This window comes from Siniperca chuatsi, linkage group LG9 (assembly GCF_020085105.1).
Source record: "Siniperca chuatsi isolate FFG_IHB_CAS linkage group LG9, ASM2008510v1, whole genome shotgun sequence".
In the NCBI taxonomy this organism is placed as follows: Eukaryota; Metazoa; Chordata; class Actinopteri; order Centrarchiformes; family Sinipercidae; genus Siniperca; species Siniperca chuatsi.
In genome coordinates this window covers 16,165,005-16,179,813 of record NC_058050.1, presented here as the reverse complement: position 1 = coordinate 16,179,813, position 14,809 = coordinate 16,165,005, and the positions used below count along the sequence as shown (strand labels likewise).

The following is a 14,809-nucleotide window of genomic DNA, read 5'->3' as shown; positions in this document are numbered from 1 at the left end:
GACACTGCATAGATGTAATCACTTCAGTGCAAGTGTGTCATTTACGGTCATACAGTCATCAACTGCTGTCTGTCTGTAGTCCATATTTGTTTGTAAATCATGATGTTGTTCACTCTAGATGTGCATTTCCTGCAGTTGTGATGTGGGTGTATATTCAAATGGTTTTATATTGACTAATAAGTGTAACTCCATTGTATATTCTCCTCTGCAGGCCTGTCTGGGGCCAGGCCTGGTAGGAAGTTTCTGATGATGTTTCCCCCTCATAATGACCCAACAGCAAATATTAGCCATCAAGTAACTATCACAGCCACTGGTGTTTGGACCTCAGTCACTGTGAAGGTTCTGGAAAGCAGCTTCATGCAACACATCTTCCTCTCTGCTAGCCAGTCAAAGACAATTCACCTGCCATTGTCTGTGGGCATGGACTGCGATCACTCCTCCTATCTCCTCAGTGTGAACTCTGTATGGCCTGTTACTGTTCTTGCCTCATTCTGTAACCATACTGCTTGTGACCACAGCCTTCTTCATGATGTGTCATCCTGGGGTAACCTCTACTATCCCATCACACCTCACTTCCCTAACCAGACTGCTGTCAGCCAGATGGTGATCACGAGCTCAGACCACAAAACATCAGTGGATATCTTTCTCTCAGGGGATGTGCTCTTTAAAGGCAATATATACCCCAGGGGTACTGTCCTTAAGGTGCAAATAGGGGTGCTGCAGAGTGTTTACCTCAAGAGCAACTCCAGCCTCTCTGGCTCAGAGTTAAACTCCCATGAAGCTGTAGGTGTCGTGGTTGGTTTTACCTGCTACAAACTCACACCTGGGGATTGTTTCTATGGATTTGCTGAACTGACTCCAGTGTCTCACTGGAGTTTTGATTATGTTATCCCTCCCTTGATAAACACTGGAATGAGTTCCAGTTTCCTGTTGGCAATGGCTACTATCAATTCTGACCTGGACATCACCACCAGCACCGGTCGAAAGAATGTGTCTCTTGTTGGTGGCATTATGAAGGTCATCCCAGTTGTGACCTCAGATAAAATCCATATCACTAGTGAAAGTCCCCTTCAACTAGTTTACTTCAGACATGACAATGCACAGCGTCCTTCAACTCTAACAGTGCTGCCATCTGTTGATGATATTTGCCAGACTGTACCTATATTTGATTCAGGTGATATGAGGGAGCAGCAAGATAACCGTACTCACACAGGAGATTTTAAGTCTGGTGTTAAATTCTCCCAGAAGCCCAACTTTGCACAACTGCCATACAATGCAGAGCCCAGTTCTCTTCACACAGATGTGGGACACTATCTGAGTACCATGAGCAGACAACTATATCCAGCAGTGTGTGAGAAATGTATGTATTGAGGCTTTTTGAATGACTTTGCATTACATGTTGAGTATTTGTTGTGACTGTTTTAATTTGTGTAACCCCATGTAGATTTGTGCCTGTTTTTTTTTTTTTTTTTTTTATTTCAGCTGCAGCATCTTGTGAAGACTTGCATTGTGGTCACAAACGGAGGTGCTTTATCAGAAATGGAAAACCACTCTGTTCTTTGAAAACTAAAATATGCTCTGCATGGGGTGACTCCTATTATCGCACCTTTGATAAAAGAGATTTTGTCTTACAAGGAAACTGTAACTACACTTTAGTTCAGACTGCCTGTCCAGGCTTAAATGCCTCTGTTCCAGTACAGATTGATATAGCCAGAGCATATTTGAACAGTGCCACAGTCGCCACCATCCACAGAGTGCACATAAGCATCCAGGGCTTTAATATCTCCATAGTTAAAGGAGACAAAAATCATGTTAGGGTGAGTGCACTGAACTTATTTAAATAAAATAAACATACACTTTTTGTAGCTGTTAGTGTTCATGTACATTGTTTGTTCTTACATCTAAACTCAGATTAATGGACAGAAGAGGAACCTGCCCCTCACCCTGGGAAATGGGTCCCTGAACTTTTATCCAAGTGGCTCCAGCGTTGTCTTAGACACTGCCTTTGGCCTGGCTCTGCACTATGACTGGAAACATCATCTCCAGGTTGAAGTTTGCCCAGCGCTGTATGGAGTCCTGTGCGGTTTGTGTGGAAGTGCTAATCACAGCTCCTCAGATGGCATCATTGCCTCTAATGGCACTAATGAGACCCAGACTGTGGATTTTACCCTCCCATGGGTGGCGAACAGTGACACAGGCTCCTGTATTGAGGACTGCGGTGGTGGTGTCTCATGTCCAGTGTGCTCTCAAAGCCAAACCAAATCTTTTCCTGACATTAAAGGCAACTCCTTTTGGATTGGTTGCACTTTACTGCAGAGGAGTGGTGGACCTTTTGCAGATTGTCACTCATATATTAATCCTAAGCCATTTGTTTGTAGTTGTGTGAACAACCTGTATGTCAATAAAGCTGCCTCCTCTGTGTGTGAGATCTTGACGGCATATGCCAACATCTGCCAGAGACTCGGGGCCAGAATCCAAAACTGGAGAACCATCGCCAAGTGCTGTGAGTAAAAAAAAAAAAAAAAAATTAACATGGTTTGCTGGGGAAAAAATGCTAAGAGGATGTTGTTCCTTTCACAGCTATGGCATGTCCTATGAACAGCCACTATGAGATCTGTGGTTCTGCCTGCCCTGCTACCTGCGGTAACCCAGAAGCCCATTGTAATTGCACCCTGCCCTGTGTGGAATCATGCCAATGCAACAGGGGGTATCTGCTGAGTGGTGGGAAGTGTGTACCACATAGCAAGTGTGGTTGTCTTCACAAAGGTTCCTACTATCTCCCCAAGGATAACTTCTGGATCGACGAACAGTGCCAGGAGAAATGTGTCTGCCAGCCTAACTCCAAGACGGTTATGTGTGCTCAGTCTCATTGCCAGGATGGTGAAGTGTGCAAAGTTGTGAATGGAGTCCTGGGCTGTCACACTGATGGGCCTGGGGTGTGCATAACCAAAGGAGATCCTCATTATACCACCTTTGATGGGCGTAACTTTGATGTCTATGGCAATTGTACTTACCTACTCACTTCTCGCTGTCCCACTTGGGGGGACATGGATGACTTTAGTGTGGAGGTCCAGAACCAGATAAGGGATGCTACAAATGTTTCCTTTCGGCATGTTAAAATGGTGGTCTCTGGTTATTCCATTGAGATGTCAAATGATTGGAGTAACAGGGTTATGGTATGTTCATTTATTTGCCACAGTACATCTAGACAAACTGTTTTCTTCACTTGCAATGTTAACATCACTCCACTTGTTTCAGGTAAATGGTCTGCTACTGCGTCTTCCATCTGTGTTGAGCCAAGGCAAAGTAAAGCTCCACATGACTGGACTTTCAAAGTTTATAGAGACTGACTTTGGCGTTGTTGTGACGCACCACTCTGATGTCCTGACTGTTCAAATGCCAAGGATCTTCTCTGGTAATCTCTGTGGCCTGTGTGGGAATTTTAATGCTAATCCAGAAGATGATCTGATGCCTGGCGACAAATCTGATATCTCTCAGGCTATTAGACACTGGCAAACCGGCAGTGAAAATGAATGTGTAGATGTGCCTATGAACACCTTGGGTTGCAATTCACAAGATATTGCTCTTTATCAGGCAAAAGATTTCTGTGGACGGTTACTGGATACAGAGGGAGCATTCCAGAGCTGTCACAAAACAGTTGATCCACAAGATTTCTATGATACCTGTGTTCATGACCTCTGTTATAGTAACCAGAACACCCTGTGTCAGATTCTGTCCAGCTATGTTGCTGTATGCCAACAAATGGGAGCTATAGTGAATGAATGGAGGGCTTTCAACTTTTGTAGTAAGTAACCATAGTGAAATTGCATTTAGTTTTTTTTTGTTTGTTTTTTTTTTTTTTTTTTTTTAAATGTGTACAGAATAGGAATATTTTGAATTTTTTTTTTTTCTCTCTGCTTCTTAGATCTCTCCTGTCCACCTAATAGTGAATACCGCCTCTGCTCCAGTCACATGTTTGGCTGTGTAGAAAACCCAAGTCCTCTTGCATTGAAATGCAAAGAGGGATGTTTCTGCAAACCTGCTTTTTTCCACAGTGGTGGGGAATGTGTACCAAACCCTGAGTGTGGCTGCGTTTACAATGGTGTTTACCATGAAATCCATGAGAACTTCTATCCTGATGAGCACTGTCAGCTGCACTGTGTTTGTGTGGGCCACAACAGAGTGCAATGTACCAACCAAACATGTTCAAATGGAACAAAATGTGCCATCCAAGATGGCCGCAGGGCATGCCATGCATCACAACCTGTTGTGCAATGTGCAGTTATGGGTGGCAGACACTTCAGGAGCTATGATGGCCATAGCTTTGACTTTAATATGGGAAGCTGCCGTTATATTCTAAGCCAGGTTTGTGACGAGGAAGAGTCTGAGCCCACTGTTATTATCCAGCAAGGACAGCTGTACCTCAGGGTCCATGGAGTTAACATATCATTGGAGATGGAGTATTTGGGAAAAGTAAAGGTAAGCAGTTGCACATTTACAAACTGTTTAGTGTGCTTTGATTGTAAATTAACATTTTAATTTTCCAGATTGATGGTGTTTTGAGGGGTCTTCCTGTCCAGCTGGATCACATAGCAATACTGCATTCTGGCTTGCTGACTCGTCTTGTTGTAGACACTAGGGTTGTTGTCACTTATGGAGGGCCTAATCTGATACAAATGGAGATTCCTGCCTCCCATGGAAAAATGTGTGGCTTGTGTGGAAACATCAGTGCTGTTGATGACAAACAGGGCCCAAATGTCACCCTTGCAAGTGATGTTTCCATCTTTGCATCTTCCTGGTCACTTTCACCACCTGGAACGAACTGTTCTGAAGATTGTGATCTCTGTTCAGTGTGCAACTCTACCATGGCAGCTGAATTTGCATCTGATAATCTCTGTGGTATGCTGCTTGCTCCTGCAGGATCATTTAGTGAATGCCATTCCACTGTGGACCCAGAACCCTTCTTTCAGAATTGTGCAAATGACTTGTGTATGTCAAATGGTAATGAAGAATTGTTTTGCAGTCGTTTAAGGGAGTACACTTTTGCATGCCAGGAGGCAGGAGCTAAGGTCAGAGCTTGGAGGGGTGGGAAGTGCGGTGAGTTTTATGAATCTTGACTTTCTTACGTATACATGTGGTGTTTCATGGCGTGACAGTGCATGTAAATCATGCATGTCTGCACACATGCTTCTGATGTGCACCTAGAACTCTTGCAAGCTCTATACAGTGAAGTTGCCAGATTGATGTAAGGCTAGTTGGACTCGGCACAGTATGTGAACCCTTTTATTATTATTTTGTTTTTCTTCCCATAGTGCTCTCAAGCCCTGAAAACTCTCGCTACAATATATGTGTCAGTGCGTGCCCTGAGTCCTGTGGTATTTTATCCGATATCCCCTGCCCGTGGGCCTGTTATGAGGGATGTCAATGTAACTCCGGATACATGCAGAGTGGAAATGGTTGCGTCAAAGCTGAGAAATGTGGTTGCTTCTACCATGGGCACTACTATGAGGTGAGTAGCCACACATTATTTAGCTTATACCAACTAGCATATACTTTTTTTTTTTTTTATCACAGCAATTAATGCATGATTTTTCTTAATCCAGTGGAACTATATATTTAGCATGTGCTCCGACCTGAAAATTGCAGCTTTGTTTGACTTCTAACAAACCTATTGGTTCACGCCATGTGTGTGTATGTGTGTCATGACAAATTTACATGTGACCCCACTGCAAGTTCAGTTATAAACATGTTGCCACATTTGAGCAAAAGAAGGGACATGCCCCAGTTATTTAACATTTAACATGACTCATTAATGTCTTGGCCAAACGAACATATGCCTCACCTTTGTGTAGCATGACTAATCACAAAATCCTAGGCCTTTTGTTTGTATTTTCCTGGGTTGTTTTTGCTTGGTGTTAAAGAACAGTTGGGTAACACACACCAACTCAGAGTCAGTGACTCACTGTTCTCTGTAGATTGGGGAGATATCGTGGGCTGAAGGATGCTCTGAGCGGTGTAACTGCTCTGCCACTGCCACCATGTGCTGTGAGCCAGCCTCTTGTCCCGAGGGAGACAGCTGCACCCTTAACGATACCTGGGGCTGTGCAAGGAAAGGTAGGGCTAGCTGGTTCTGCTGGGTTGGGTGACATTTCCTCATTCAGCTGCACTATGCAACACTCAACGATTTTACATTATCAAATTTGTATTCGTCACTTTGTGGTATGTATGAGGTTGCAAAACAGCCCTGACAAGAAAGGTGTATTGTTTTTTGTTTTTTTTTTCCTCAGTGTCCATTTGACCTAAAATGAAGTTTAAACTTTTGCCCCTTTTTTTGAATAGTCCATTATATACTTAAAAATCTCCTGTCTGCCTGGGTGTTTAAGCTTGATTGCACTACCGTGTCAATCATAAATAATAATGCACCAGTTTATATTTCCTCATGGAATCCTCCTCATGACATGAAATTTAATGTGTCACAAATAATTGAATGGGATTACATTTGATAGCGTCCAAATAAGGCAGTTTGACTACAGAATATTTGCACTTGAACTCAAACTCAGCTGATTTGTTGATGAACTTTCAATCATTAATTTACTTTATTTACAGCAGTTGTTTTATAAGGACAGATTGTCTGCCGGTATCTCTAGCTGCATGTATCTTCTACCTAAACTGCCATTAATCTGATACTTTCAACACTTATTTTTTTCAGCTGATAATCATTATAAAATCTGTGAGAATGAAGAGATTTGTGGTGTCCAAAGCCAACCTCGGCAAACCCAATGTTGGGTACTGGAAGGCGCCCACTTCAACACTTTTGATGGAAAGGTGTTTGAATTCCAAGGAAACTGTACCTACACTCTGATGCATATATTGAATGACACCAGTGAGAGTAATACATTTTGGGTCGGGGTACAGAAAGACAGGACCCCCAGCGAGGCTTCCATTCTTAAAGCTATTCATGTCAAAGTGGCTGAAGACAATATTACTATCTACAGAGGTGAAAAAGGCTATGCATGGGTAAGTTTGAATTTGGAGATGGAAACAGTCACATCACCATCCTAGCCTTACTGTCAATTTGTGATTTAACTTTAATTATGGTTGAGTGGCATCTTATAGTATAATGAGAATTTCTTCAATATGGCCTTTAAATATACAGGCCATGTTTTTTTGCAATATAGATAGACTGATAACAAGGGTTAAAATGTAACCACAATTGCATGAAAATGCGTTCTTAATGCATAATGTGTTTATGCTCAACAGATAAATGACGAGAAAAGGCTACTGCCTGTGACTCTACAGTTTGGACTTGTGAAGATTTATCAGAGTGGCATGTTTGTTGTTGTGGATACTAGTCTGGGCATCCAAATTAAGTATGACTTCTCTCATATTGCCACTATCCTCCTCTCTAATACAACAGAAGTCCGTGGTATGTGTGGGAATAATAATGGCATTGAAGAAGATGACCTCAGAACCCCACAGGGTGAGGCTGTTGATGCTACTACTTTTGGCTGGAGCTGGAGAGTTTCTGATCAGGAAGTTCAGTGTACAGCAGATTGTGGAGATGCATGCCCACGCTGCTCTGCTAAACAGCTACAAGAGAAAAATGTAGCCGGTCAATGGATCTCCCTGCATGAGTACATTTGGTCACCACAAAATCCATTCTACCTGTGCTGGGAAGTTGTTAACTACACTAAAATCTCCACAGCAGTGAGCATATTTGATCTGTGCTCTAGTAAAGACATTCAGAAGGCCTTCTGCCCAATATTGGAGGCCTATGCTGCTGCCTGCCAAAATGCTCAGACCCAGATCGGAGAGTGGAGGAATAGCACCTTCTGCCGTAAGCAAATTTGTTACTGTGAAGCAAATACTATCAATTGGTTACTTGCGATTTTAAAAGATCTCTTACCAATTACCATAATTCATTGGTTACAGGTGTGTCGTTTCTCCATTTTATGTGCAGATATGCTTTCACACATGACTACACTGAAATCTTCATAAAGTTCCTAAATATACCTGTTAAATTCCATTTACATGTAACAGCCGAACAGCTGCTTCTGTTAAAACATTTTAAAACAGTGTGTCAGGAATGTGTGTGCAGTTTTTTTCCTCCATTTTTGATCATTCTCCTCTCCAATCAGCCATGTCCTGCCCACTGAATAGCCATTATAAGTCCTGTGGCACAGCCTGCCCTGCCACCTGTGAGGCCCCATTCGGTTCAAGCCCCTGCACCCTGGCTTGTGTGGAGACCTGCCAGTGTGACCCAGGGTTCGTCCTGGATGGTGACACTTGTGTCCCCTTGTCCCAGTGTGGGTGCACTCACAACGGCTACCGTTACCACAACAACCAGACCTTCTGGGCTGATGAGGGATGCACTGAACAGTGCGTTTGTGACCCACACACCCACCAGTCGCAGTGCCATCGGGATTCTTGTGGACCCAATGAATACTGCGGTCTTCAAGATGGAGTCAGAAGCTGTGTACTGCACCCCCAGCAGACGTGCAAGTATACTGGTCAGCACATAGTCACCTTTGACCAGCATGACTATGATTTGCATGGCACCTGTCAGTACCAGTTACTGGGCATGTGTGGGCAGAAACAAGGCCTTGATGCCATTCAGGTTTACATACAGACAGATGGACACCTAGAGTCAGCACTTCATGTCCTGGTCAATGTGAGTGGTGTGCTTGTGAAGCTAAACAGCAAAAACACTGAGAACATAGAGGTTAGTGCTAATATCCTGTTTTGTATTTTTTTATGTCATCTCTAACACAGCATAATTTTCTGACACTAATGGGTCATAAATGAATTGTCTAATAATTAAACCAGATTTCACAAAGATGACTTTTTGAATGTGTTGCCCTGTGCTGACTTTCAAATGCAATTCTTGCACCCCCTACAGGTTGATGGTGTCAAGAGGAACATGCCCTGTCATTTCAGCCCAGCTGCACTGGCTTTCTCTTTGGGGCTGCACACTTATATCTACACAGACATGGGCTTTGAATTTAGTCTCAGCACAGAGGGCATAGTTAGCATTAGTCTCTCCAGTAAATATGCTAATGCTATTTGTGGCCTGTGTGGTAATTTCAACTCTGATCCTGCTGATGACCTCACAGCAAATGGCACACAGGAGCATCTCAGTCCTGAGCATTTTGTAAAAGAATGGAGAAGTGGGCAGAATCCTTGGTGTGTGGAGGGCTGTCTAGGAGGAAGTTGTCCAAAATGTTCATCTGAGCGCCTGGCCCACTTCTCTGACCCGAAGGCTTGCGGGAAGATTTTGGAAGTTAATGGACCATTCAGACACTGTCATGGCAAAGTGGACCCCTCCAGCTTTTACAAGCGCTGCGTCAGTGACCTGTGTCTTCACGGAGGTCTCCAGCCTGCACTGTGTCATTCCCTGGCAGAGTATACTGCTGTCTGCCTTTCCCACAAGGCTACAGTTTATGCCTGGAGGAGTCCTGGATTCTGCTGTGAGTGTTAATGTGCTCCCAGCTTTGTTGTGCAAGTGAATTAAATGAGTATCCTCTACATTTGTAATGGCAGTGCAGTTTGGAATTCAGCATCATTGCACACCAAATGAAATATGGAGTTTGCAGATGCAATTTCATCATGTTTAGATTGTTGATATTGATCACGTAACATGAGGAAAAGACACTGGAGATTATTTGCATACAAATCGGATACATGCCTCTAGGTACTTTAATGTAAAGTTTGTTCCCTTGTGTATTTATATTGTACATTTATTTTTTAAGTATAGATAGTGACTCATTGGTATTGAGGCCACAGGTGCTATTGGACCACTAGATGGTACTAATGCATCACTGGTCAACCCTAACTTTTACAACATTTTCCTGTCTTCCTGCCCTAAGTGACTGATGTCTCTCTGTATCTCTGCAGACCCATCCTGTCCCTCCAATAGCAGTTACAATATGAGTTCTACCTCTGTTCACCTCTGCCTTGGCTGGCAGAATAACACAGTAGAGATGCCTCGAAACATTGGGGAGAACTGCCTCTGTGAAGCAGGTTTAGTTCACAGTGGCAACCTGTGTGTCTCTCCAGAAAACTGTGGCTGCTTTCACCATGGAGAATACCTCAAGGCCGGACAGGAAGTGTCTACATGCGAACAAAGCTGTTTATGCCATGCTGGGGGGCACATGACTTGTCGTAATGTCTCCTGTGGAGAGGATGAGGAGTGTAAGCTTATTAGGGGTGTTCAAGGTTGCCACCCCAAACTCAAAGTAGCACACTGCTCTGTTGATGGATCACAATACACCACGTTTGATGGACAGGCATTTGAATTTCATGGTTCATGTAACTACACCCTGGTGCAGACGTGCTCTCTCAAGAAACTGGATGTGGAGCCTGTTTTGATAGCTGCACAGGGCAACCATAGTGAGGGCAGGCGGATCTACCTGCAAGTCAATAATATGTATTTTAAGACATCAGCAGCTTTTCCTGGAAAAATTCAGGTAGTTCATTTAATGATTTCACAAACTTCAACATGATTTATTGTGCATCTCTTAGCATGTGCTGTAAAATAATTTCACATACACAAACTGTATTGTATATTATATTTTAAAATGAACTATTTCACCCAGGTAAATGGAGTATACGAGAACCTGCCGTTCTCCCAGAACAATGTAACTGTGCATCAGAAAAATGGATGGATAAACATCAAGACCCCACAGTCAGTTGAGCTTGTTTCAGACCTACAAAACCATATTCTGGTCAAGATCCTCGACATTTACCACCAGACAACCTGTGGCCTTTGTGGGAACTACAATGGCAATCCGTCGGATGACCTGCAGCTGCCCAATGGCACCGTGATCTCTGATCCTGACATCTTTGGACCATCATGGAAGTTGTTTGATATTGAATCATCCTGCAGCGACACATGTGACAGTGCCTGTCAACTCTGCCAGTCCCCTATGCCCAAATACACCTCTGACCTGTACTGTGGCCTTCTCACCCATCCCAGCAGACAATTCTCCTCTTGCCACCATTTAGTGTGTCCACAGAAATACTACTCACTCTGCATGAAAAACCTTTGTGCTGCAGAGGGACAACGATGGGCCCTGTGTGATGCACTGTGGGCCTATGAGGCAGCATGTACAGAGGCAGGAGTGATGGTTGACCTCTGGATGAACACCACAGGCTGTGGTAAGTCAACAACTTGGTATATTGTTCCAAATGATTAAATGCAGTAAAATATTGTACTGATTTAAGAGTTTTATTTATTTTATTTTTACAGCTTATCAATGTCCTCAATTCAGCCACTACAGCCACTGTGCCAATGCTTGCTCCTCACTGTGTCCTGAGATTAGCCAGGCAGTGCAATGCCCCAGGGACTGTGAGGAAGGTTGCCAGTGTAATACTGGACACCTTTATGATGGCCATGCCTGTGTACCAGCAGAGCAGTGTGGCTGCGTACATGACGGGAGGAGGTTTAAGGTCAGAATTAAACACTGTTTTCTGTACAGTCTAATTAGAAAAGTGTTAATTTGGCTAGTCCTACACTTTTACTTTTAATTAGACAATTTCTGTTTGCAATATTGTAATTTAAGAATTGTATTCAAATTAATATTTTACCTCTTCAGTAAATGCATTCCAATATTATTATTTATTGGCTTCTTTCATGTTTCTATTTTCAGGCCTCTGAGAGCAAACTGCTACAGAACTGTACTGTTAACTGCACCTGTGGGCCTCCTCTTGTCTGTGAGCAATACTCATGTCCTCCACTACACAGTTGTATAGTTTCAGATGGAATCATGGGTTGCCACAAGGATGGTGAGCAGTTAAATTGAAGAAACATAATTTTTAGATACTGATTTGCTTGCTAGTGCATTACTTTTCATGTTAAAATGATTCTTTTCCTTTTTTAAGCAGAGCAAAACCCAGATCCATGTGAGGGAAAATGTGATGAAACAGAGAAATGTTACCTGAGGAATGGTGTTCATGTCTGTGAGAGCCGTCAGGGTCTGTGCTGGGCCTGGGGAGGCCAGCACTACCACACCTTCGATGGGCTCAACTATAACTTTGAGGGTACCTGTACGTATCTGCTCGCAGCCAGTAAAGGGGCAGCATGTGGGCTGACACCCTTTAGTGTGTCAAAGAAGAATGACTGCAATGGCAGCAGAGCTGCATCTTCCATACAGGTGGTCACTGTACAAGCTTATGGGTTCATCATCAAGCTCAGTAATAAGAAGGGCAGCATACACGTAAGTAAATGGCAGTTTCTGAGTGACGAAGCTGCTTAGGTTTTAATTTAATCACTAATCAGTCTCCCCTTTTTTATTTTCAGGTTAATGGTCAAGTGACTTATATACCTGTTAATCTGTTGCGGGGTAAGATCCAGGTCTCTTACAAGGAGGGCAAAGCTCTACTGAAAACTAACTTTGGTATGCATGTAGTCTTTGACGGGAACTCCACTGTTCTTGTTACACTGGATCCACACTACAAGAGCAAAGTCTATGGGCTGTGTGGCAATTTTAACGGTGATCCTCAAGATGAGTATCCTGTAACTACTCCTGGTTCCCGCCCCATTAGGACAAGGGCTGAGCTCGCTCAGGTTTACCGGCTCTTTGATGGGGACCATAATGTTTGTACTGGCTGTAAGCAGAAACTGGATGAAGTGACCTTGCCCACAGATTCTGTTTCTGAGGTTTTCTCTAGTCACAGGAGACGGTGTTCTGTGCTCATGGATCAGAATGGTCCGTTGGCCCACTGTCATAGTAAAGTCAATCCGGATTCCTTCTATGAAAGTTGTGTAGTCGACCACATGAATAACGAAGCATCAAAAGTTGCTCTTGATCAAGCCATATATTCATATTCTGTAGTCTGTGCAGGATCCAGTGATAGCTACCACGGTGGAGTGACAGTTGGTAAGTAATCATGTTGAGGGGTGCAATATAATGACTTTATTGTGATTAAAATCTTGAAATGACACACTAATATCTAATTTCAGATGTGCACTGTCCACCAAACACCTACTACAAGACCTGTGGCTCAGCCTGTCCTCCATCCTGTGAATTTAATGCCACTGTCTGTAATAAGGTCTGTGTTCAGGGCTGCTTCTGTGACCCCGGATTCATTAAAAGTCCAAATGGCTGTGTGCATCCACATCACTGTGGCTGCACAGACTCCAGAGGCAAATACCACAGCCTCAACTCAACGTTCTGGGCACCGGACAACTGTGGTCAGCTCTGTGTCTGTGGACCGGCTACTGGAGAGGTCCACTGCCTCCCAGCCCAGTGCCCCAGAGGAATGGTCTGCAAGCAGTTACATCACAAGAGGGTGTGCCAACCTGAAAACCCCCAGAACTGTACCATTGTCACTGGGCTGCATTTTAAAACCTTTGATGGACATAATTTTGACTTTAGAGAAAATTGTGCGTATTCAATGGTTCAAACAAAGTCCAACCTAACTGGACTAACACCATTCAATATCACTATATCTGATGCAAGTTGCCACAACAGACTTTTTCATAGCCTCAACTTAAAACTCTCAATCTATGGTTTGGAGATGGTGATGGGAAAAGATGACCTAGGAAAGGTTTTGGTGAGTACTTAACTAGGTCTTATCGACACAGTCTTCAAAATGAACCACTGTATGCAATTCTAATGTTTTGTTTCTTTTCATTCTCAGGTTGATGGACTGTATAAGCCCTTACCATACTCTCACCAGACAGGCCATGTAAGTGCCTACCACACGCCTTCGTCCGTCATCATTCACACTGATGTGGGATTACAGCTGATTGTCTACAACACCGGCACTCTAATGGTTATCCTCCCCAGCAGTTATAGCTCTTCTGTCTCTGGTCTTTGTGGGAATGCCAACACTGATCCTGAAGACGACCAAGTAATGCCCAATGAAGAGCTTGCCCAAAATAGACTAGAGTTTGCCCACAGCTGGAAGTCTCCGGGAACAGAGGCCTGTAGGTCCAACTGTTCCTCCAGACTGAAACATTGTCCTGTTGAAGCACAGAAGCTTTTTGAAGGCAGTGACTTTTGTGGGGTGTTGTTGAATGAGCTAGGGCCATTTGCAGACTGTGCCTCAGTGTTAAGTCCCAAGCATTACTTCCACAGTTGTGTAGCAGATTGCTGCTCTTATGATGGACACTACTCGGCACTCTGCAATTCCATTGCATCTTATGCTGCTGCCTGCCAAGCAGCTCAGCTGCACGTCAGGCAGTGGAGGAGTGACACTTTCTGTGGTGAGTATGTGGTTCAATCTGTTCGTCCATCAGTTAAATTTTATTTTTACTCAACACCTCCCAGCTGATTATGGTGTACTGTCTCACCGACTCAGACGAATAAATATCACACATTTAAATGTCTGTCAGGGTTCAGGGCTATCCCACTGTGAAACTGGCAAGTACTTGAGGGCTGGCTTGTTGACTTTCAATTGCCCATAATCCGTAACACTTTAACAGTAAGAATAGGAATGACAGAAGCCTGGAACAGCACCACGTGTGCGTACACACACACACACACACACACACACACACACACACACACACACACACACACTCTAAAAGTATGTCAAATATAGTGAATAAAGGTTTTCATGTATGGGTTATAGGTTAGGTATGTTATGCCAAATAAATCAATTATTTACATCTGATTTGATGCAACACTATTTTGACTATAAATGGAAGGCGAAAAACAAATTTCAACCTCCCTGATTTAAGTTCTCACAAGTGTCCATTCCATATTTAACATCTTGTGCTTTTTTACTGTCTCTTAGGTAGAATAGGAGATTTACACTCTACAACAAAGTAAATCATATGTTAAAATTGGTGTGTGTGTGTTAC

General features: G+C 43.4%; 1 protein-coding gene across 1 annotated transcript in view; it reads left to right on the top strand.

The window, feature by feature from the left end:
• LOC122881480 (IgGFc-binding protein) overlaps positions 1-14,809 on the top strand; it is a 35,350-nt gene that overhangs the window by 1,454 nt on the left and 19,087 nt on the right. Inside the window, exons 2-22 of the mRNA XM_044207729.1 lie at positions 212-1,360; positions 1,483-1,817; positions 1,912-2,503; positions 2,581-3,176; positions 3,259-3,805; positions 3,926-4,479; positions 4,548-5,097; positions 5,313-5,509; positions 5,976-6,114; positions 6,710-7,017; positions 7,261-7,837; positions 8,139-8,722; positions 8,900-9,467; positions 9,895-10,466; positions 10,596-11,157; positions 11,249-11,448; positions 11,649-11,784; positions 11,881-12,215; positions 12,299-12,878; positions 12,962-13,554; positions 13,642-14,209. Of these exons, the coding sequence (XP_044063664.1) occupies positions 212-1,360; positions 1,483-1,817; positions 1,912-2,503; positions 2,581-3,176; positions 3,259-3,805; positions 3,926-4,479; positions 4,548-5,097; positions 5,313-5,509; positions 5,976-6,114; positions 6,710-7,017; positions 7,261-7,837; positions 8,139-8,722; positions 8,900-9,467; positions 9,895-10,466; positions 10,596-11,157; positions 11,249-11,448; positions 11,649-11,784; positions 11,881-12,215; positions 12,299-12,878; positions 12,962-13,554; positions 13,642-14,209 (10,242 nt within the window). The remainder of the gene's footprint in view (positions 1-211; positions 1,361-1,482; positions 1,818-1,911; positions 2,504-2,580; positions 3,177-3,258; positions 3,806-3,925; positions 4,480-4,547; positions 5,098-5,312; positions 5,510-5,975; positions 6,115-6,709; positions 7,018-7,260; positions 7,838-8,138; positions 8,723-8,899; positions 9,468-9,894; positions 10,467-10,595; positions 11,158-11,248; positions 11,449-11,648; positions 11,785-11,880; positions 12,216-12,298; positions 12,879-12,961; positions 13,555-13,641; positions 14,210-14,809) is intronic.